At 48.7% G+C, this 23838-nt stretch overlaps 2 protein-coding genes across 8 annotated transcripts in view; one reads left to right on the plus strand and one right to left on the minus strand.

Moving 5' to 3' along the window:
* Positions 1–12312, plus strand: part of PFKM (phosphofructokinase, muscle) — a 46328-nt gene extending 34016 nt beyond the window's left edge. For all 3 annotated transcript variants that reach the window (XM_036099321.2, XM_036099319.2, XM_036099320.2), the window contains 17 exons: positions 1970–2014; positions 2452–2560; positions 2673–2768; positions 2998–3090; positions 3694–3819; positions 5191–5255; positions 5741–5810; positions 6560–6709; positions 7141–7211; positions 7573–7660; positions 7740–7892; positions 8364–8528; positions 9568–9629; positions 9862–9973; positions 11265–11364; positions 11442–11547; positions 11769–12312. In XM_036099321.2, coding sequence (XP_035955214.1) covers positions 1970–2014; positions 2452–2560; positions 2673–2768; positions 2998–3090; positions 3694–3819; positions 5191–5255; positions 5741–5810; positions 6560–6709; positions 7141–7211; positions 7573–7660; positions 7740–7892; positions 8364–8528; positions 9568–9629; positions 9862–9973; positions 11265–11364; positions 11442–11547; positions 11769–11913 — 1756 coding nt within the window. In that variant the 3' untranslated portion in view covers positions 11914–12312. The remainder of the gene's footprint in view (positions 1–1969; positions 2015–2451; positions 2561–2672; positions 2769–2997; positions 3091–3693; positions 3820–5190; positions 5256–5740; positions 5811–6559; positions 6710–7140; positions 7212–7572; positions 7661–7739; positions 7893–8363; positions 8529–9567; positions 9630–9861; positions 9974–11264; positions 11365–11441; positions 11548–11768) is intronic.
* A 1037-nt stretch (positions 12313–13349) lies between these two features.
* ASB8 (ankyrin repeat and SOCS box containing 8) lies at positions 13350–21573 on the minus strand. 5 transcript variants are annotated; one of them, XM_036099330.2, is made up of 5 exons: positions 21425–21532; positions 20808–20944; positions 18684–18843; positions 17160–17264; positions 13350–15289 (listed from the first exon to the last, which is right to left on the minus strand). In XM_036099330.2, exons 3-5 carry the CDS (start codon positions 18810–18812, stop codon positions 14657–14659), a joined length of 867 nt encoding a protein of 288 aa, XP_035955223.1. In that variant the 5' UTR covers positions 18813–18843; positions 20808–20944; positions 21425–21532; the 3' UTR covers positions 13350–14656. The 5 variants fall into 5 exon arrangements, with proteins under 5 accessions (XP_035955223.1, XP_035955222.1, XP_035955220.1 ...); XM_036099329.2 differs by having other exon boundaries at positions 18684–18847; XM_036099327.2 differs by lacking the exon at positions 20808–20944 and having other exon boundaries at positions 21425–21573.
* Between the last annotated feature and the right edge of the window lie 2265 nt (positions 21574–23838).

Consider the following 23838-nt stretch of genomic DNA (forward strand, 5'->3'; position numbering starts at 1 on the left):
AGCGAGAGAGGGAACACAAGCAGGGGGAGTAGGAGAGGGAGAAGCAGGCTTCCCGCCATGCAGGGAGCCCGACATGGGGCTCGATCCCAGGACCCTGGGACCATGACCCGAGCTGAAGGCAGCCGCTTAACCGACTGAGCCACTCAGGTGCCCCCTCCCCTTTTTTTAAAGAAGATTTCATTTTTTTTTGATGGCTGCATAATATTCCATTCCATAATATTCCATAATATTCCATACAATGGAATATATATATATATATATATGTGTGTGTGTATATATATATATATATATACCACATCTTCTTTATCCATTCATCTGTTGATGGACATCTTGGCTCAGACCCCATCAAAAAGGAGAATTATAGACCAATATCCCTGATGAACATGGATGCAAAAATTCTCACCAAAATACTAGCCAGTAGGATCCAACTGTACATTAAAAGGATTATTCACCACGACCAAGTGGGATTTATTCCTGGGCTGCAAGGTTGGTTCAACATCCGCAAATCAATCAATGTGATACATTAATAAAAGAAAGAACAAGAACCATATGATCCTCTCAATAGGTGCAGAAAAAGCATTTGACAAAGTACAGCATCCTTTCTTGATTAAAACTCTTCAGAGTGTAGGGATAGAGGGAACATTCCTCAATATCATAAAAGCCATCTATGAAAAACCCACAGTGAATATCATTCTCAATGGGGAAAAACTGAGAGCTTTCCCTCAAAGGTCAGGAACGCAGCAGGGATGTCCACTATCACCACTGCTATTCAACATAGTATTGGAAGTCCTAGCCTCAGCAATCAGACAGCAAAAAGAAATAAAAGGCATCCGAATCGGCAAAGAAGAAGTCAAACTCTCACTCTTTGCAGATGACATGATACTTTATGTGGAAAACCCAAAAGACTCCACCCCAAAACTGCTAGAACTCATACAGGAATTCAGTCAAGTGGCAGGATAGAAAATCAATGCACGGGAGGCGCCTGGGTGGCTCAGATGGTTAAGCGTCTGCCTTCGGCTCAGGTCATGATCTCAGGGTCCTGGGATCGAGCCCCACATCGGGCTCCCTGCTTGGCGGGAAGCCTGTTTCTCCTTCTCCCTCTACTGTTCCCCCTGCTTGTGCTCTCTCGCTCTGTCAAATAAATAAATAAAAAATCTTTAAAAAAAAAAAAAAAAGAAAATCAATGCACGGAAATCAGCTGCATTCCTATACACCACCAACAAGACAGAAGAAAGAGAAATTAAGGAGTCGATCCCATTTACAGTTGCACCCAAAACCATAAGATACCTAGGAATAAACCTAACTAAAGAGGCAAAGAATCTGTACTCAGAAAACTATAAAATACTCATGAAAGAAACTGAGGAAGACACGGAACACTGTTTTTAACAAAGAGTTGTCCCTAGAGCCCTGAAATTGCACTGCTGTCTAGATGCTGTAGGTTTGCCTCTGTCATTGTCTCGCCCACTGTCCACGCTGTAGCTCTGAGGGCTTGAGTACCCCTGGGGTCTCCCAAGTGATTAGTGTCCAACCTGAGACAAATCCAGGGAGCCCCAAACCTCAGCTCCCCTTTCAGCCGAGTCAGCGCGATCATGGAGGCCGCCGCCGCCCCTGCTCAGCGTGTGAGAATGGGAGGACAGCAGGTGGCAGTTGGTCAGGGTAATCCTAGGGGATTCCAGGCCAGTCGAGTCCTCACTTCTTCACTTCCCTTCCCTCGCTCTCCTTCCCTTCCTGGGCCCCCTCGCTCCCTGGAACAGAGCCGCAGGACTGACACGTTTTACTGCTGTGTTTTAGCCGCCCTGTGGCTGACCTGTTTCCCTGGGGTCTTCCTGGTCTCGCAGGAAGCCTGCTGGAAGGCCTAACAGCATAAATGCATCTCCCAGGGAGGTTTCATGGCCTGGATGTGGGTGGCGGCTTGATCCTGGCCAGAGGGACACTAGGACTGTGTAAGCCCTCTGTCTCTCTCTCGCAGCCACCAGAGGACGTTTGTGTTAGAAGTGATGGGCCGGCACTGTGGGTAAGATCCCCAGCTTGACTCATTGATTCTCTGGTGCCAGCAGTAGCCTTCTCTTCCCCGGAGAGTCCAAAGAGGTCTCCCAGGGGTAGCAGATCTGGAGGTGTACGTGCTCCTCTGGCTGTGGCCCCTTCCCCTGCTTCCAGCCCCCCCCCCCCCACCTACCGACACGTGCAGGTGTGTCACACTCCAGTGTGAAGGGATACACAGTGCTCTGAGATTAGAAGCCACTGTGGTAGGGGAGCGTGACTAGAAGGTGCTCTTCAGGGACAGGATCCCACTGAGAAGCTGTCTCAGCAGTGCTCTTACCCTCCCCTAAGAAGGAAACCACCGATCCTCAGACCTCCCACCGACTATGGGGCCAGGCAGTCCCGCTGGGTACGGGTGAGGCTGTTGGTGGATTGTGGCTCCTAGCACGGTGCTTCTGCCTCTCATCTCAGATACCTGGCCCTTGTCACCTCCCTCTCCTGTGGGGCTGACTGGGTTTTTATTCCTGAATGTCCACCAGATGATGACTGGGAGGAACATCTTTGTCGCCGGCTCAGCGAGGTACTGGCACTTTATTTTGCCCTTAAAAAAACTCTCGCCTGTTCCACCGATGCTGCCCTTCCCGTCCATCAGTTTCCCTCCACTGACCGCTCTTCTCTTTGCTCTCGACCAGACAAGGACCCGTGGTTCTCGTCTCAACATCATCATTGTGGCTGAGGGTGCGATCGACAGGAATGGGAAACCAATCACCTCCGAGGACATCAAGAACGTTAGTAGGAATGAAGCCAGAGAGGCCTTGGACACCATCCCCCTTCCCTAGTCATTTCTGAGTCTCCCCTTAGCCCTTCTGCACATCTCTCCCCAAGTTTCCTGCCCCCGGGTGTCCAAGGCATTGTGACAAGATAAGAGGCTAAGCCATCGGGGTTTATCTCAGTCTCTGCTTGTTTTCGGTCTTTGACTCTGTATCCCTCTCTCTGTCCCTCTTTTGGTCTCTTCAGCTGGTGGTAAAGCGTCTGGGATATGACACTCGGGTCACTGTCTTGGGGCATGTGCAGCGGGGTGGGACACCGTCAGCCTTTGACCGAATCCTGGTGAGTCGTGGGGTCCCGGGGCCCTGGCGTCTTAGAACCCATAGTCCACAGAACTGCACTTCACCACGACAGGGGCGCACCCCGCTGACCATGTCGCCCGCCTCCAGCCTCTGGACGGCACTGGCCCTTGACCCATTCCCGTACACTTACCAGTTCTCTTCTGTTGCAAAAACTGATGGGGAACTCTATGCTCCCCAAATGGTGAGCTCTCAGATCTCCACTTTGAGCATTAATAACATTATTAAGATCTAACTTCAGACACTCAGATTGAACCCTCTTATCCTACTTACATTGGAAGAGAGAGGCCATACTCTTCCTTATTTTATCAATAAGAAGGGAATATTATTAAGTCTCCGTAACGTCCTTGATTACTACAGTGGACGTATTTCTCTGGAACCAAATAGAATGGCCAGAGGATGAGGAATCATCAAGCTTAGATGAAATCTGAGTAGGGAGGTAAAGTCCAGTAAGTTCTTGGCTATAGTCCTCAAATATGTGGCTCAACCCTGTGATCTGGAGGGGCCATGAGTGCCCTAGCTCTCCAGGCTGAGTCTAGATGGGGAGGCCTGAACCAGACTGTCTTTGCTCCCTGGGCTTCTGCAGGGCAGCAGGATGGGTGTGGAAGCTGTGATGGCGCTTTTGGAGGGGACCCCGGACACCCCAGCCTGTGTGGTGAGCCTCTCTGGGAACCAGGCTGTGCGCCTGCCCCTCATGGAGTGTGTCCAGGTGGTAAGTACTGACCTCCGCTCTGCTTCCTAACAGTCCCAAGCCTGTCTTGGAGCTGGAGCTTAGAGGGAAAGAGACCCACTTCCAGGGCTACTGGAATAGGAGCAGATGGGAAGGCAGCATGGTGTAGTGAGTCAGCTGGGGAAGGAGCATAGTAGGGTTTGCATGGGAGCTGTCTCCTCTCTGAGCCTCAGCGTCCCCATCTGTAAGTGTTCCTAAGGAACGTGAGAGATGCTACATCCTACCGAGTGATGAGACCCAGTATCGCACAACATCCAACCTCAACTAATTTCGCCACGTCTTTGTTGGAAGAGAAATGCAGTATCTCTCCGAACATTATTAAAAGCAGGGATATTGGGGCGCCTGGGTGGCTCAGTTGGTTAAGCGACTGCCTTCAGCTCAGGTCATGATCCTGGAGTCCCGGGATCGAGTCCCACATCGGGCTCCCTGCTCAGCAGGAAGTCTGCTTCTCCCTCTGATGCTCCCCCCTCTCATGCTCTCTCTGTCTCTATCTCATTCTCTCTCTCAAATAAATAAATAAAATCTTTAAAAAAAAAAAAAAAAAGCAGGGATATTATTAAGGTCTGGCTGGCTAGGTTATATGTTTCTATGGTTTCTACCTTGAATGTGTTTCTCTGAACCAACTGAGGTTTCTAACGCTCACCCTGAGGGCTGTTAGAAGGAGTGGCGGGAAGCTTTGTAAAGGGTCTGATGCAGGACCTGGAAAATGTTGAGTGCTCAGGGTGGAGGCTCTTACATGAAGGAATCACTTCTCTGCTACCACCGAGCAGACATTGCGGCTGGGAGCTAAGGGGTCTGGCCAATTCTCGGGGCTGGGCCGCATTCGCAGGCTTCTCTCTGAGACTCGGGGAGTCCCAGCAACCCGCAGCACAGACAAGCTCCAGCCTTGCTTGGAACTGTGTCTCCAAAAGCCCAAAAGTGAAAGTACTGGCTCGTGGAGAAGAAATCAGTAGCTGGGAAACACCCGGCAAGGATTAGCCTTTCTTCCTGACCGGGCTGTCTGGGGGATCCTCTTCATTTCCTCAGTTTAGAGGCTACCTTGAGGTTGCGGCCGTGGGCATGGGATGGAGGCAAATGCTCTTCTGTCTGTGAGCACTCCTCCACTCTGCCCGTGTTCTAGTAAGTAGAGCATTGAATCAGCTCCTTCCTTTTGCTGCTCATTACTCCCCAAATTAAGGAAACACAAGGATACTTCTTTCTGTGAAAGTTTGGGGAGCTTAGAACAGGTGGGGCTCCTGGTGGGCAGGATCCAGTCGTCAGTGCAGAGACAGGCGGAATCTTCCCATGGGGTAGAAATCCAGCTGCGTAGAGCCCTGCCCCGTCGTCCTGACTCTCGCTGTGCTCCTCCCTCAGACCAAGGATGTGACCACGGCCATGAACGACAGGAAATTCGACGAAGCCATGAAGCTGCGAGGCCGGTGAGGGAATGACCAGAAGCTCACTAGCTACAGAAATCAGATACCGGAATGAAGCAAAGGAAAAAAAAAAAAAAAGGACATAGCTTCAGACCCAAAATAGGAGTTTCTGCCTCTTCCTCTTTTTATTGTCTGCGACAGTGTCTTCCCCAGGAGAATGGGCTGTGAGGTGACCAGGAGGAACAGTACATCACAGGGACGCTGTCCCTGGGACTGGCCTTCCATCACCTGGTGTTTCTGTGTGTGGATTCCAGCTAGGGCTTCCGTTTCTCTAGGCCAAGAGCAGCGTCTCCTGCTGAGCGCAGGGCCTGGGAGAAGAGCACTCAGGGAGGGTTGGACTGATCGGCGGCCCCGTCAGCCCCTGCTATGTCCCAGTTACCCTTCGAGGTTTGCCCTGTGGAACTTCACACCGCGAGCAAAACTCCAGGCCCCCTTGGCTGCTGGCGTGGGGAGTGGCCTGGAGACACCCTGCTCTCTGCTTTTTACAGGAGCTTCATGAACAACTGGGAGGTATACAAGCTTCTGGCTCATGTCAGAACCCCAGTCTCAAAGGCACCGGTGAGTTCCCTGCCCTTGACCCTCTCCTCCTCTCAGTCTCCCCGTATGAAGCGCTGCCTCCGCTCCACGCAACTTACGGCCTGGCCACCTTCCTTGCCCCCCTGTCATCTTTGGTACCGAGTCCCTGACCCTACCAAGAACTATCTCAGCCACCCCAGATACCAGCCCCATGTTCTTAGTGTGCCCTGGGCGTCTCAAACCCAAGACCCACATCCAGTGTAGGACTGACCAGGTAGGTTTATGTATCATTTCCCCTGGGTGAATCCGGGAAAACCACGTCTGAGTGTACTTAAGGCACTCCCTCCGTCGCAGTGGTGAGTCTCAGTATTCAGGGTATATCAGCATTACGTGGGCTGCTTACTAAACATACAGATTGCTGGATCCTTCCCACAGAGAGGATTTAGATCAGGGCATGGCCCAGAAATATGCAGGTTTAATGGCATAAAGATCAGGTGGTCCAAGGATCATGCTTTGGAAATGCTGCTCTGGAAGGTCTCATTCGTTACGTAATGAATGACGTCTGGGATCAGGGATGGCGGCCTCGCTTATTGATCTGTGGTGGAGTTTTGCTTCCATAGTAGAAGGAGCAGGCTGCGCTGGCATTCCTCTGTCGTCCAGAGGCCCATGTCCTGCTCCTAGGACCACCAGGGACCCGGAGTTGGGCTTCCCTGACTGACCTGTCCCCTTCCCTCTGCGGGGGTTTCGGTGTCCGTGTCTGCCCCGCTCCCTGTCCGCTTCCTTCCCCCCAGGGTAGCACGCACACCGTGGCCGTGATGAACGTGGGGGCCCCGGCTGCAGGCATGAATGCTGCTGTGCGCTCCACCGTGAGAATTGGCCTCATCCAAGGCAACCGGGTGCTGGTCGTGCACGACGGCTTCGAGGGCCTGGCCAAGGGTCAGGTACGGGGACTAAAAGGATGGAGGGCACATAATCTGGGGCCAAGGAGCAGGCATGGGGAGGGTAAGTGTAGCAGGGGTCACCTGTCCGTTCTCTTTCTTTCTGTTGTCCTCCACCTTGCTTTCCTCCCAGGGTGTGAGCAGAAGTAAATACTTAGTTTTAGGGCAGTATGAACAGGCAGGAGCCAGTGAGACGAACCCTTTGCAGGCGACAGACCTTATTTAATTCTCTCTCTCCCAAAGCTCATTGTGGCGCCTGGCATAAGTGGGTGCTTAATATTTGTGAATGAGCAATAAGGGTGGAGGAAGTTCTTTGAGGTGGGGAAAAGCCGATGCCTGGCGTTCCTCCGCCAACCAGGGGGTGTTGGGGTGGGCTCAGAACTCAGGAAGTGGTGTCAGTCCACAGTGCACACGCGTGTGACCTTTTCCTGCAGATCGAGGAAGCTGGCTGGAGCTATGTGGGGGGCTGGACTGGCCAAGGTGGTTCCAAACTTGGGACGAAAAGGTAAGGGGCATCATAGGAGCACCTCCTCCTCGTCACCCCTAAAGATGTCCCTTGAGTATGGGCGTCAGTTCATTCAGTCAGCATCTACACTGCTGTGGTCTGGAACTTTGGTCCCCAAGCTCACAGTTGCCTCAGTGGGGGCAGGCATGCCCATCCAGACATCTTTTAGCAGCTCTGGCAATTTAAAGCCCCAGGGTGGACCCTTGGACAGTGGTGAGAGGTGGCCTAGGGAAGGGGCCACAAGCCAAAAAATTATACATAAGCACCTTCTAATTCTGGCTTTTCTCTCCCTCAATTTTGCTGTCCCTTTTCCAAATTCCATTGCCCCATCGCCCACCCCTGCCCCACTGTGTTCAACTAGGACTCTCCCCAAGAAGAGCTTTGAGCAGATCAGTGCCAACATCACTAAGTTTAACATTCAGGGCCTTGTCATCATTGGGGGCTTTGAGGTGAGTGCCCTCCCCTCCCCTCCCCTCCGGCCCCCACTTTTCCCTCTCCCCTCATTGCTGCCCTCGCCGCTCTTCTCAGGCTTACACTGGGGGCCTGGAACTGATGGAGGGCAGGAAGCAGTTTGATGAGCTGTGCATCCCGTTTGTGGTCATCCCCGCTACCGTCTCCAACAACGTCCCCGGCTCGGACTTCAGTGTGGGGGCTGACACAGCCCTCAACACCATCTGCACGGTGAGAGCCCACCACCACCACCCCCTCCCAGGCCTCTGGCCGGGACTATAGTCCTTGGACTGCGTGTGCTCCTAGAAAGTGAGCTACTTTTTTGGTACCAACCAAGCGAAGTGCCTGAGAAGTGCTTATCGAAGCGCGGGTGTGGGCCTTATTGGTCCCCACGTGTGGGGCTCATTCTCACCTGCGAGTGTCCAATCAGAAAGGCGCCAGTACTCTGCATACCAGACGGTTTCTCCTTCCTGAGGGCCTGTGGCCTAATTTCCCCACCCTGAGCAACGGAAAGGATGCGGACAGCTTCCTTCCGGGGAGAGGAGTCCCACAGCCTGGGTGGCCATCGTGCCTGCCGTCCCTGAAGGCCGGCCGGCCTGGGGACGAGAGCGTTCCAGAGTTGGGTTGTGGCGAGGGCCAGAGAAGTGACAAGAAGCAGGCCCCGGGCCCCGTGTCTCTAGCTGTGACCCACTGTCCCTGCAGACCTGTGACCGCATCAAGCAGTCAGCCGCGGGCACCAAGCGGCGGGTGTTCATCATCGAGACCATGGGCGGCTACTGCGGCTATCTGGCCACCATGGCGGGCCTGGCAGCCGGGGCTGACGCCGCCTACATTTTTGAGGAGCCCTTCACCATTCGGGACCTGCAGGTAGACGGCCACCCCGGGCCTGTGACGTAGCTCGGCCCTGCCCCTGTCTGTCCCCACTGCCCCCCCCCCGCCCCCCCGCCACGGCAACCTGAGCTGGGAGAGCTCAAGACGAGGACAGCTGCTGGGTGTGGGGGCCCGCGAGGAGCACCTCCGGGTAACCTCACGCGCACGCCCCCAGCACCGGCTCTTGGGGGCATCCGCTTCGAAGGATGGTGTAGTGCTAAGCCCTTGCCCGTGTGTTTCTGCATTTTGTCTTCAAAACCGACGTGCAAGGGAGAGATTATCTCCATGTTACAGATGAGAAAGATTTAGAGAGGTTAAAAGCCTTTTCTAGACTTGTGAGTGAGTAGGTGGTTTAACTAACAGAGAAAGTCAGTCTTTCTACGGCATCACGCCACCCCTCCGGACTTCCCTTATTACTAGACTCTTCTCGTTCCATTCCCTGTCACGGGGGGGAGAGGCTCGGACTCCTGTTCCAGAGGGACCGTATGATCCTAACTTTCCAATATCTCAGTTCACTGGAGGAAAGAAAGGCCAAAAGTGGAGGGGCAGCAGGCAGAGGGACCTCCCCAATCCAAGAACCCAGCCAGCCCCTGCCTGGAATGGAGGTGGGAGTCTTCCTCCTTTACCCCAACTCAAAGCCCAGAGGAAGGAACCGGTTCCTCCCAGGTGAATCACTGCTGCGCACACAAGCAAACCATTTAAAGACCGACGCTGAGAGCAAGAGTCAGCCCTCTGAGGGAAGGGAACCAGAAACCCCTGGAAAGGGACATTGGGAGCGAGGGAAAGGCGAAACCTGGCAGTTGCCACAGCTGTCTCTGATGTGCCCTCTTCCAGTTCTGCCTGTCTCGTTTGCAGTCTTTGTTAAAATTTCAGTCTGCCCTGAACTTCTTACAGGGATGAGACACAGGATTGTAAACGACTCTCTTCCATGTCCCTCTCCCCTTCTGGAGAGGCCTGGTGGGGAACAAGAGAGCTGTGCACCTGCCCAGCCTTATCCACCCCCAGCTGGGCTTAGGATTTACTCTCATGTTTTCAGGCAAATGTGGAACATCTGGTGCAAAAGATGAAAACGACTGTGAAGAGGGGCTTGGTGTTAAGGTACCTCATCCACGGCTTGTTCCTAAGTGAAGAGAAAAATTAGGCTCTGGCTGTAGCCCACAGAATGGATCCGTTTGGGACACCCTGAGGAATCTGGATACAAAGGGAGAGAACCTGAGCCATGGGAGGGAGGAGATAGAAAAGGGAAGAACAAAGCTTACAAAAGCAGAAAAGGGTTGGGAGGGAAGGGGGGTACAACCAAAGTCACAGGCTTTTGGTCTCTACATGGCAGGAATGAGAAGTGCAATGAGAACTATACCACTGACTTCATTTTCAACCTGTACTCTGAGGAGGGGAAGGGCATCTTTGACAGCAGGAAGAATGTGCTTGGCCACATGCAGCAGGTAGGGAAGACGCCCCCGTCGCGCCCGTCACCAGATGGCCATACCCCCAGTAGCCACTGACTCTTCTGCTGGCCTCCAGTCTGCTAGAGCATGAGCCTGCAATCTTGTACTGTCATAGAGTCTAAACACCTTTACTCTGGAAATGGCCTTAGAGATCATGTGGTCCATCGTCTTCACGTAGGGCAGGGTTTCTCAGCCTTGGCACCGTTGCTCTTTGGGGCTGGATAAGTCTGTTGCAGGTGGCTGTTCTGTGCACGGTGGGATGCTTTAGCAACATCCCCGGACTCTACCCACTACAGGCCAGTAGCACCTCCCTCCTGAGTTGTAACAACTAAAAAAATGTCTTCAGACATTGCCAAACATCCCCGGGGAGGCAAAATCATCTCCAGCTGAGAACCACTAGTTCAGATGAAGAAAACGAGGCCCAGAGAGGAGAAATAATTTTTTCAGGGCCACTCATCAAGCCCGGGCGAGAGCCAGGGCTCTTCCCACCGCACCATACCGCCTTCCCTAAGGAACCTGGGCAATGAGTACAGGCACCTTGCGGGTATTGGGCTCCAGCCCCATGAACTGGGGTTTCTGGGCGAAACGAATTCCTTTCTACCATCCACATTCAATCCCCACCTCCGGTGGGCCTCGCTCACAGATGGTCTTAGGCCTAGTGGTCTTAGGCCTCCCCATTCCCAGTGTCTCCAGCTGATCCTGCTTAAGTATGGACCTTTGACCTTTGTCTACCCACATATGAATTCCCAATATCTCAAGCTTGAAGGAGCTTATTAGTCCCTGCAGGAATGGGGTACAATTGGTTAAAGTATGACGATCTATTCCCCACTTCCCACCTACTTTCTCTTAGTTCAGAGAAAATCTACATGATTCATATTATTCTGAGGTGCTACCAAGGCCATCCATATTGGTTCGCAAGGAACCCTTCGGTGTCCCTGACGGTGGCGACTGACAAAAGCTGCTAGGCTGAAGAGGGGCAGGAAGTGACTGAGTGGCCAGTCAGACTAGAAGTAAACAACAGGGTCTGGCAGCTGTGGAGCTAGAAGAGGCAGTTGTGAGACCAGTTACCCCCTTATCTGATCAGTTACTCTTACACCTAGTAAGTGGCCAAATCTGCCGCGCCAACTCACCCTGGTTCGCAGCACTGTCAGGATTTCCTTTCAGAGTTAGGATTTCTGTTTCTGGCTGTAAACCTGGGGCCTTTTCTTTCCTTTTTCTCTGTATGTTCAGATATCTCTGCCACTTCATTAAAGTCTTTCCCTCTGTAATTTTAAGACTCTTTTTTCAGGGGGGGAGCCCAACTCCATTTGACAGGAATTTTGCCACTAAGATGGGCGCCAAGGCTATGAACTGGATGTTCGGGAAAATCAAAGAGAGTTACCGTAATGGTAGGTGGGGTAAGAGGGCAAGCCCCCTCCATAGAGGTTGGATCCCCATTATTGAAGCTTATTGACCTTTATTGCAGGGAGGATCTTTGCCAATACGCCAGACTCGGGCTGTGTTCTGGGGATGCGTAAGAGGGCTCTGGTCTTTCAACCAGTGACTGAGCTGAAGGACCAGACGGATTTTGAGTGAGTACATCTACTTCCTTGGTAGTTTCAGGATCTCTTCCCAACCTGTTCGCTGTCTTCAATCCTTTTATCTTAGGACTAATGCCTGTAGTCGAACCTATTTCAGATCTTAGCCCTTGCCCTAAAATCCAGCCTCTTCTACTCAACTTCTTTCCATCAGCTTTTGATAGAAGTCAGTTGGGGTGCTAAAAGGTGAAATCATCTCTCTCATTTCTCTGTAGGCACCGCATCCCCAAGGAACAGTGGTGGCTGAAGCTGAGGCCCATCCTCAAAATCTTAGCCAAGTACGAGATTGACTTGGACACCTCAGAGCATGCCCACCTGGAGCACATCAGTCGGAAGCGATCTGGAGAAACTTCTATCTAACCCTCTTTGGAGTGAGGGTCATGGATTGTCTGATCATGGTCAGCTCACCCCGATAGATCCAAGTCCATGTATTCCCAAGTGTTTTAGTGCATTTTTCTTTAGGTTTCCTTTTATTCTGCAACTGTAGCCATGACCAGCTCTGCCAGGGAGCTGGGGCAATAGGCAATGAGTAGAAGCCACCTTTAGGTAGAATTTATCATGACTTCTACCCCAGCTTCATCTGTCACACAAGAAGACTGGGCTCCTCTAGGGCTACTGCTAGATTTCAGCTACTCGGTTAGAATTTTCCTAAAAATAAGCTGTATTTATTTCTTTGTGATAACAAAGTCTTGGTTCCTCTACTACTTTTACTGCAGTGACAAACAATAGCTACACTAATAAATGCCAACTGGTCACTGCTTTTGGTTCTCCTGTTGTCACTTGCACAAGTAGCTGTCATACTGTCAGCCCTAAGGACCAGACTCTGCTCAGACACTTGGGAAGATACAGCCCATACAATCACCCCATGTACTTCTCTCCACCTCCTGGCTTATTTCCCGCAGCATCTCTTGGCTCTGTACGTAAGGTCCTAGGACATCATACGCTGGTCCTTACCCTCACACCACACCAGTCCCTCCCGCATCCTCTGCAGCCACAGGATGCGTCAGCCTCTCTTAAGCAGGAAGTTGTGTTTCACCTTTTGATCATCTATTTCCCAGGGGTGCTTTTTTCCAGCCATCCCACGATCTGTACTCCTCTTCTGACAACTCAGGGTTCTTCCTTCTCAACTCTTCCCCTGTACTCCTTCCTAGATGAAAGGCAGACTCCGTTTGTGGGGAGACATGCACATTTTGAAAGCCTGGGAAAGAGACCCCCCAGCCCGGGACCTGGTTTGGTGGGTTGGCTGAAATAGGGCTTTAGAAAGTTGTCAGTTCTTATTCAGCTCAGTTTGTGTTCTGTGCCGTAACAATAGCTTCTTCCTCCTCATCAGCCAAGTGACCATGTCATGCAGTTGGTCTTCGGGAGCCTCCAAATTGACAGGACGGTGCCCGCTTGTGGCTCTCGGCACAAGCATACATATTCCTCCCGACCCAGTCTCCTCACTTGCTTGATGAAGCAGGAAGAGGTTCAAGGTTTTACCAGTGGTGGAGGACGGATCAGCTGTAATACATCACTTTTGCTTGCTATCCAAAGTATTACCTCTATACCCTGAAGACAGTTCTAAACAGTAACTGAGAAGGCTTGTCGGAGTCCAGAATTAAAGCAGCCTAATGCTCTCTGTACAGTTCTTTACGGGGAAGAGAACTTAACAGTAAATAGCAAGCACTGTTAGCACTGCATCCTCAAACCAGCTTAGTAGGAGGGTAGTGACAGCCCCATTTCAGTTATGGCCAACAGGGCTCCCAGGGATTTAATGATGATGTGGAGAAAAGTAGGAACAGTAGAAATTGCCAAACTCGCTTTTAGAAGTGTTTATTTCTTTTTTTTCAAGTGAGCAAAAAAAACCACCAACAGCAAAAGGGCAAAAGCAGACATTGTTTTTGAAATCAGCTGTGTCAGCAGATTCCAATCATTTTTATTTGTGGTTTCCAATCGGTTAAAAAAAAAAAAAAGTTTTCAAATTTGCATCTGGGTCATCCAAGATCAATAACAACTTGCTCTAGTTTAGGAACATGAAAAGAAAGAGTATTGTTAACTAAGTATGGTTCACTAAAGCAGTTCTTTTTTGAGTAGGTGGGCCATCTCAAAAGAAGCTCTTATAATGCTCTTCCCCCGCACCCTCCACTCCCCAATGTCTTGTATAGATCAGTAAAAAGCAAAGTTTCCAAAACAACTGAAAGGAAAATAACTCCCAACTCTTAGCAGAGTGAGTTGCCTATGGGGAAATGAAGACCCGTGGGAAAAGGCAGCCCAGCCCATCTCGTCCCCTGCTGGAGTAAACACCTTCACCTAAGGTGTACAAACACCTGCTAAGCCCGTTGGAGCAAACTGGCTTTCACAAGGAGAAAGACCTGCATTAGGAGAAAAGTTCTTAGGACATCTGAGTTCTTAGGACTGCTCAGAACCTGCTATCTCTTCTACTACGTGGAAAGCAGCAAGACAATGTTATTTCTGAAATAGCATTGCTGAACTACTGTAACCCTCAGGCACATCCATGGAAAAGAGGCAAAGGCTGCTGTTTGCTCTGATGGTGAGAGGGGGCCAGTCCCTTCTGCACACTCCGTGATGGGGCACGCTAGGGGATCATCCATGTCATCCAGCCCAACTGTGCATCTGCACACCATTGGAGGTTGTAGTATCTTCATCTTTGGGCCACATCTGTTAGCTGGAATTTTCTTAAACTTCTTCACTGACCAGTTACAATGCTTCTAGAGGGATTCTTCCGAAATGTTAATCACGTTCCCAAAGGAAAACTAAACACACACTCTTTAAATACTCTTCATTTTCCTAGAGAATTTTGTTGCACTGTTGACTTTTTCCCTAAAGGGGAGGGTAGGGGGAGACCTCTTCTTTTGCAGGGTGCAATATAAAAAGCCAAGTAAGCAAGAAACAGAAAACAAAAGTGAGGGATTTTTTTTTTTGTTTGGTTGCTTGGTTTGGGGAGGGGAGATGGTGTGGAGGTTACTGTTGGGACACGTTGTCTCTAAATACAAACCACACAACAGGAACAACTGCTTTTCCTGTTTTCCAAGACAAAGAGAGGACTGCAGGGAAGAACCTCCCCCAGGGTTGCCTGCGTGAGGGTGCAAACGGCTCCTGCAGCCTATTCCACAAGTAACAGGTATTCCTTCAGGGAAGCTGGCAGTGGAAGGCCCTTCACCGCATCTGGGAGGTACTGGAGTCCCAAACTCCGACGCACAGCATAGCGAGAGAGTGTTTTTAGAGTTCCTGGGGCTGAGCACAGGACAGTCAGTTTTTCACACAGCTGCTGGTCTCTGGCCACTTCTCGTGGCATGGTGCCATTCTTCCTTAATTCAAAGTGTCCAACAGCTCTGTGCAGGAGCTCAAAGCAAGAGTCTTCTTTCTCTGTTCCAAGTCCCCTGACTAGCAGAGCTACCAGGCGGGAGATGGGCGTCTGGCCTTTTAGGTTGATGACTCTGACCTCTGCACCATAATCAAGAAGGATGCTGACGCTCTCAAGATTTCCCTTCATGGCGGCCCAGCTGAGCGGGGTATCATTGTTATAATCCAGGGCATTGACTGAGGCCCCACTCTCTAGGAGGGCCCGCACACACTCGGCATTGTTCTTAAAGGCTGCCCAGTGAAGTGGGGTGTCTCGGTTGCCGTCCAGTGCATTGGGGTTTGCACCATACTCCAAGAGGACCTCCACACAAGCCTCATCTTTCTCAGCTGCATAGTGGAGGGCTGTTCGGTTGTAACCATCCAGGGCATTCACCTGTAAAGAGGGAGGAACTACATTACCGTAGCTAGACTACCGAGAGGAAGATGGGTGGGCAAAAGCAGCTTGCATGTGTTTATCCAAGACCTTTGCTGTGTCATGTTCTGAATATAAGAGTCAACAAACAATTCCCAGCGAGTCTTGGTGATCAAGAGGAGGTATGACAGGAGCTTAGGGGCAAATAGGAAGAGAATGGTCTCAATACAATCAGCACTCTATTCTGTGCATTGATTAGTTGGCCTGCTTTATTTGGGTTTTTGCTACGTTCTTGTTTATTATTCACCAGGATCTCTACCATGGGGGAAGGGGTAAAAAAAGAGAAGATGAAGTCTAAATCCTCGTAACTACTCTGGAAGATATTTATTGGAAAGTTAGCTTGAATATATTAGCCAGAGTAAAGGTTCTGGATTATTTTACTTATCCCAACTCACTCTATCCTGTGGCTAATGGCAACCAGACTGAAAAATGAGGCCAAACTCTGCCCATGTAGTTTTGCTGTGTTCTTTAGCCATACAGAGAGGCTCAAATTCTGAATCCAATCAGCTCCCTTGCAAATATACACTGTGCAGTCACAAGAGAACCTTGATAAAAGCCATATAAAGGGAAGATCACAGATCTTCCAATGCTGGAAAAGCAGCTGACTTACTGAAAATCAACATTACTTATAATTTCTGAAGGCTGCAAAGACTTCAAAACCCAAATTATATCTAGCTTATTATCTTCCCCTCAAAATGCCATAAAAATACGCTGGAATATTTAACTGAGTTCAATTTTCTATTTAGCTAAAGACTTTTTTTCCCCAGGGTATTTTCGTCATTGATATTAATCACTGGCTTTCATTTCAGGGTCCCTCCCAAGAGTGATGGAAAAGATAATGACAAGTAGAGGACAGCATGGCCGTGAACAGCATGGCCGTGTGGAGATGATGGTGCTGGGGGCTGGCGCCTTGGGCTTACTGACCAATGTGTTTGGGGCCTGCACACCAGCTTCACGGCATGTCTGATTCCAATTAGCGCCTCAGCATCTGCAACTTCCAGATTGCTTACAAAGAGTCAAAACTGCTTATTTATTTATTTAACAAGCACTGACTTAGCAATTACTACATGCCAGTGTAAAACTAAATACTTGACAACCTTATGAAGAAGATACCATTATCATCTCCATTTTACAGATAGGGAAACTGAGGCAAAGAAAAATTAAGTAACTTGTTCAAAGTCACAAGAGCTGGAAGTGACAGAGCTGGGATTCAAATCCATGAAGTCTGGCTCCAGAGTCCACTCTTTTAATCATTCACTACACTATGCTGCTTCCTGCTAATGCCAATATAAATTAATCTCTGTTTGTTATCTTAAGATACATTAAAAAGAAGATAGGAACAAGACACGATAAATGGATAATAATGAGTGGGCAGAAATAGCCCCAGTAGCTACTTCTGAGGAATGGATTACCTAATGAGATCTATCTCCCAGTAACGGTGGTATTAGAAGTGCATGTCCGGTAGCGGGTTGTCAATGGTTTCCATTTCATCACTCGAGGGGCCTCTGTACTTAGAGCACCTGGACAGTCAATGGGCAATGAGAGGGCTGAATGGAAAGGTAAACAAGCCCAGGAGGAAGGCTGGGAGAGAAAGGGGAAATAAAACTCCCTCTTCCCGGAGCCACGGACAACTTAAGAAAGAAAGGCAAAGGAATGAAATCCTTTGGATCACTGTATATATTTACCATTACATTTTGCTTTAATATTGGCCATGCCAATGTTACCACGGGCTAGAAGGTGGGAAGAGATGGGAGAAAAGACAGAAATGTTAAGGAAATGCGAAGCTCAAGCTTCAGTGGGTCCGTAACGTGACAGTGTTAAAAAGTTTTACCTGCGCTCCCTTTTCCAGGAGTAACTCCACACAGTCAGCATCTGACACCATGCACGCACAGTGCAGGGGCTTCAGGGTGCCATGGGTACAGTTCACATCTGCTCCCTGCGGGCGGAAGGAAACTCTGGTCAGCGTGCTCGGCTCTGGCTCACTGCGCAGGACGAGAGTCAGAATGGAGTCCGGGGGGAGGAGGGCTCTAGCTCCGACCGCACTCTAAACATACGACTGGTCCCGGTTTCCAGTCCTGTTTGTTAAATAATATCCAAACCAAGAGAATACACTGAAGATGAAGGAAAGGAACTATCGATTCCTTAGACTGAATTATTATGTTTTTCCACAAGGTAACTTGCCAGATGGTCATCTGGACATCACTGAGGACATGACCTCATGTGTAAAAGCAGTGGGAAACTTAGCATCAGGCAGGAAAGCTGGAAAAGCAATCCACTTTCTATGGCCACCAGGCTCTGAAAAAGTCAGGAAAGTGAGTCTGTCAGACTGAAACCAGGAGAACTGGCATGCTCTTTCTGGCATTCAACAGATGACCATCATTAATAGTAAGGTCATCCTAATGTTATCTTTTTGTTTATAAACATCTTCAAAGTAGCCTCTTAGCATCGGCATTCTCTGCTACCTAGACCCTGCTGGTACTTCGGTTTCAAATCTGATGAAAGGAGATGGGGATCCTACAGGCAGACCAAAGTCGCTGAATGACTCAGCAGCAGAGCTAGAATTAGAATGTGACAAACTTCCTACTGCTGAATCCTCTGGTACCGCTTTTGCTGAGAACAAGCTAACGCTGTGTGACTATTTCTTCTCAAAGCTGCACCCAACTTCGAAGCAGCTATAGAGCTCCAGGCAGTAAATAAGGATTCCACAGTTGTTGAAAAGAACGTACAAAAGTAAGCATCTGAATGCATTTTCTAGGGATCAAAAAATTACCCTGTAACTTCTCTTCAACAGGAATAATATTTAGAAAAAGATATCAAAGACCAAAGACCGTCTAGGATACTAGTCATATAACAATTGCTGCATAGCAGTGGTTAGACATGTTAAGATGTTTTCTTAAGTCAAAAATTACCATGCACTTTAGGGGCTGTTGTCAAGCTAGATGGCAAGTGATATCTCTCCATGTAATTATTATAAACCACAAGGATTTGAAAACCACTTCTGCTTTGCTCATCTCCTTCCTCCCTTAGTAAAACATGTGTAGAAGACTTTGAGCTTGCTGGATCCCATATGTACCATATCCAGACAGAGATTTTACAAAGAATGTGAGACTAGGGTTATCTAGAACACATTTCCTGAAGAAAATATCGGATGCACAAAGTGAAAGGGAGAAGGAAAGAGAAGCAAAACACAAGGAAAATGTATTTTCATAGTCAAGCTAATGCATGTAAGAGGACTGTAAAAACTCCTTGTGATCTTGTGCCGAGTCAATGATACAAATCTGTAATCTATTACGATTCCCCAGGAACTTTCCCGCTTCACCTCCCACAGGACTCTCCGTCAATCCAGCACACTCACCCCTCTGATGAGGTCCTCTACATTATCATGTGGGAAGGAACGAATGGCAGCGATTGTTCGGATTAAGCGCTCTGAGAGGGAGTATTTGCTCTGAATGCTCTGCATAATATACCACATACTGGAACTCATCAAGGCTCAGAGTATGTTCACATGCTCCAAACTGCCTGAAACAAAGAAGTTTTAGGCATACACAATATCACTGAGCACACCTGTCCCTAGGATTAGGAGTTCTCTGAGGCCTTCCCAATAGTAAAAGTAGATTTCAAAGAGATCAATGATTAATTAATATTTTTTCTGAATCATAAATAGATTGTAATAGCTGCTTAGGGAGCTGGGTAAACCCAGATGAAAATGCTCTGACCCTTGGCACCTCAATTCTACATTCTGAACTAGTCTGGAACAAGATTTCCCCAAGAGGCCCAAGACCCTCATGGAGCTCTGTGTAGTTTACAAACAAGACTAGGCAAGCAAGGGGATTTTTTTAAAAGTCTGAAGATGCCACGAAATATTCTTTCCCTCCTCTGGATTCTGTGGTCTTCACTATCACCATCACCTTTAGCTTACTTGTTATATTTGGCCCTGCAGTATATTTATATTCATATTGTTTCTCCTCTAAATTATGATCAATTAGAAGGCAAGGTCCCTGTCTTCTATTTTTTTGTTCATGTAAGACCAGCCACAGAATCTCACAAAAAGTAGGTATTTAATAAATACTGGTTGATTGACTAAAGGCTATACAAGTGATCGATACCTGTGTGAAGAGAGGGAAAAGGCTATGGAGGAAATACATCTATGTTAACAATGACGAGGCATCAGATTAAAATGTCTTCAGTAAAGAAAAAAGTGGGAAATATTTGAGGTCATATTCTAAAATAAAAATCTCAAAAGTATAATTAGTCATGTATATAAAATTAGAAAAAACTGCAAAGTTCATACCAATGACATATGCTTGTGGTTGTAGGAAAATGAGATTTAAGAGTGCAAGATGAATTAAAAATTTTAATAACCGGCCGTTCATGACAACTAAGAAATAGATTTGGGCAGATAGATGTTCATTGGACAGAGAGTTCTAGCATGGAAGAAAATAATGCAATATACTTAAATTTAACTGATAAAAGTTTTGGCTGTATAAGAGCCATATACTAGTTGGGGAACATTTAAAATTATAGCAAACAAGGTGGAGCATTTCCATGAAAAAGCATATATCAAAAACTGTAGCGAATATATAGTATGCAGTATCAGCTCTCTAGGAATATGTGTTCTTATTGAACTGTAAGTTCCTTGGGGGTAAATACAGTGTTATTTTCAATAGTTCCTGGCACATGGCAGGTTCTCAATAAATATTTGTTGAATTAATGTAAAGATTATTACTTTAAATCCTAAAAAGTTCACAACTGGCATAATTAAATATGTTATGCATATGAGGACTACTAGGGTAAAAAACCTAAAATTATTTCGGTCATTTCACACTACATAATTTTTGCTTTTCGTAATGGAGTATCCCCTTATGCATTATGTAATATACTATAAATTTGAATAGTTTCTATTTTGCTAATCAGTAGCCATTAATCTGTTTAAACTATATACAGTATCAATTAATAGAATGCAGGTTAACAATGTTCAATTCATAGGTATCAATGATGCATATTGGGCATTCTTCTCCCCTACGTTATTATGAATGAATAAGCTTACACACTTGGTTATATGTCTCTCTGAAATTTTCCAGATAGTTTAGACTTGGCATATGTTTTAATCCAACAGCCACTAAATGAAGGGACAAGGGTCTGTATCTTATACTTCTTTGTTGTAAGGGAAAAGGAGAAAAAAGCAGAGGTGCATTTGAATCAGAGATTGCAAGAATGGGGGCAGAAGACAGAACATCTAAAGTGGAAGGCTTAGACTGAACTGGTTCTGTTAACCGTTTCTGGGCTACCATAATCTGCGGAAACTAAACCCTGCAATCATTTTCAGGGCACTCTTGGGACTCCAGGCTAAGAACTCCTAACTCAGGACATGACCAGTGGTTCTCTGCTGTTGCATCGAAGCTCCTGGTGAACAGTGAAACTTCGGGGGCACATTGACAACATGCACTGTGGGGATGGGTCAAGGAAACGTAAGCTTGACCTATCTCCAGACAGCAGCCCGTGCGCCGTTTGACCCCACGTGGTCTCTTTCCTCTGCTGGAACTGAAAGCCCTCTCTCCCCCGGTTTTCTTTAACTTCGGATCCAGAGAAAACACCAAAGGGTTTTCTATTGCGATGCTAGAAGCAAAGTGGGAGAGAGGCGACATTCAACACCTTTGGTGCTAGTGAGGCCTTGGCTTCCGCCCAGGCAGGGGAGACCCTCAGCCCAGCCAGAGGCGCCCCCAACCCCACCACACCTGATGGGGCGAGGGGTGGGGGCGGCTCGCGGCAGCTGCGTCTTGCCGAGCCAAAGAGCCGAAGGGCAAGGGCACGAAATGCGAGGACGTGTGGTGTCACTTTCCGCATGGGATCCGCAAAGATCGCAGCAATGCCGGCAGGTCTCCCAGAGCGGGGGGTGAAAGCAGGTCGCGCAATCTACGCGGGTGGAGCCCCGGAGGCTAACCAACCCCCGCCCTGATTCCCCCAAGGCCGGGAACCCTGTCTCTGCCTCGAGGACTAACGAAACCCGAGCTGGGAATGGAGAAAGAGCTACTGGGCGTAGTGCCACAGGTTAAGGAACCTGGCCGCAGGCACTCCCGCAGCGAGGTACGCACTCACCAAACCGCGGGGCTGAGCTGGGTGGTGAAAGCCGCTGTCAAGGTGTGACCCGGAAGCAGAAGTTGTTGTCTCCAGCGGGCCCCTCTGTTTACAGGATGTGAAGGGTGACTGGGATGGGTGCCGGCGCACCGGCCAATGGCTGCAGGCGGGGTGCGCCTGCGCAGACTCGTGAGGCAGCCTCCGTCCTACCCAGGTATAGTTAACAGATTACTTCGTTTGCCCGCCAGAGGCTTTGCGCGCAGGCGCAATGTAGCGCTCCCGGCCGCAGCCCGGCAACTGGGCGCCGCAGCGGTAGGCAGGAAGTTCACCCGCCCCGGCTCTTGGGCCGACCCTGTGGGGCCGCCCCAGTACGGACCAGACCTGTAGTGGGTCCTTTCGTGCCCTCCGCTGCCTCCCACTGTCTCTGAGGTAGGGCCCGAGCACCTCATTTCGAGATTTGTAAACTCGCTACACTTGATCGGTTGCGTAGGAGACGAAACTGTTAGTAAGAAGTGTTTGGGGAAAATAAAAGAGACTTCCATCATTATTCATAATATTGGAACGCATATGTGCTTTTCTGAACCCTCCTGGATACTGTCCACCCTCCCTCAAAGGGAACTATACCGAAGATAACCACCCAAGAGGTGTAGGAGCCCAAATGTTGAAGACTGAAAAAGACGTACATGCTTACAGAACCCTTCCCACCCGAGAGAGGCTGACGCCTCTCAGTGATGTGCTTTCCATGCAAGCGTAAACATTCGAAGCCCGCAGCACGTAGCGGTCAGGTGAAGGGTGAAGCAGCCCACACGGGACGACTTTCAGTGCTGAGATCTACCCCGCAGCCTGTTTAACAAAAAACGCCCCGGCACATACTCCCCAAAGCGCGTTCTAAGCAACATAATCGAATGAGTTCTAGAGGAAAGCAGGGCCCAGACAGTTCATGAACATCCCCAAGGGGATGATGAACTGGAACAGCTCATGCCTTGTCTGAAGAGTGAGCCTCCTCTGAGTTCCAAACTCAAAAAGATTTTTGCCATGCAGGAATGTGTCCCCCACCTCCGCCACTCTGCTATGGTGAGATTGTCCAGTTTTTCAAAAGAAGCTGAAATCCAGATTTTCAGAAAAGTGAATCCTCCCCAATTGCAAATATTGGCAACATTAAAAAAAAGAAAAAGAATCATTTTGAAAGCAGGCAACATTCAGTCTATAAGCCACCAATTCCACACTCTGAATTAAAGGCTGCTTTGGTCATTGGCAGCTTTATGGAAGAGGGGCTTAGGGACAGCCCTCTGATTGGGATGGAGTCCAGGGAGTTGACTTGAGGCTGTAGCTACGTATTAACTACATTGCTTTTAATTCATAGATTTACTTAGGAAAGGTTGAAGGAATCCGAATGATATGTGGAGGTTAGACCCTTCCCCCCCCCCCTCCCCCGCAAGCCACCCTAAGGCATTTGATCAAATTCAGTGAATGGAAACAGTTTGATTCTGTGCCCATTGCTTCTAAACCAGAAATCTATATTACTCTCTAGGGCTCTAGAGAATGTTAAACCTTCAAAGGCAAGGGCAAGAGATAGCTGTGTGCTGATCCAAAATGGGGAAGTTCATCCTGTGAACCTAAGTCCTTCCTGGCCACCAGAAGGGAAGATCATAGATAAATCAAGCCACTATGTGTCTTGTCAGACCTAACCTTGTTTCAGTCAGTACCTCTCAAACTCCCACCCCTGTGTCTAGAACTGTGTGACTCACGTTAATACCCCAATGGTATATACTCCCTGGAATTCCCTGGAATCCTACTTGGCTGGGGAATTAATGAGGTGAGAGGCAGATGTGTAATAAAGTCCACTGCATGTTGCACTGGGCCAAGGTGTGCTAGGTCTCCCTCTCTCTAGACCCAGTAAGATGATGATGCTCTACTTGGCACCACCCATAGCTTCCTCTAAGTAGAGCACAAGCTTCAGACAACTGACCTATTGAGGGGCTGGTGACTGCCTCTCTGGCCTTCATTTTATTAAGTCTAGCTCTGAGTCTACCACTCGGTCTTGGAATATCCGCTGCACAAAAGAAGGAGGTCCCCACGTGTACACAGCAGAAATGATAGGGTCAAAGGATGCAGCAAATGAAAATAGTGCACCTGAGTTTCCCTGCCTTGGCAGCTTTAGTTCAATGTCAGATGCCACCCAGGTGGAAAGAGAAACCAGAGTACAGAAGTATAGAAGTCCTGGCTCTGAGATTGATAGTTACTTCATCCCATTTCTTTGGGTATCAGTTTTCTCATTTGTCAAGTGAGAGCATTGGCTGAAATGATCTCTGAATATCTTTCTATTTTTATGATATTTCTACATTTCTATAATTCTGAATCTATTTAATTCCTAAGCAAAAACTCCTGCTTCCAAAATTTTTACTCTCTCATCAGATAAGAATAGCTTTATGGCT

The sequence above is a fragment of the Halichoerus grypus genome, chromosome 6 (genome assembly GCF_964656455.1).
Source record: "Halichoerus grypus chromosome 6, mHalGry1.hap1.1, whole genome shotgun sequence".
Lineage (NCBI taxonomy): Eukaryota > Metazoa > Chordata > Mammalia > Carnivora > Phocidae > Halichoerus > Halichoerus grypus.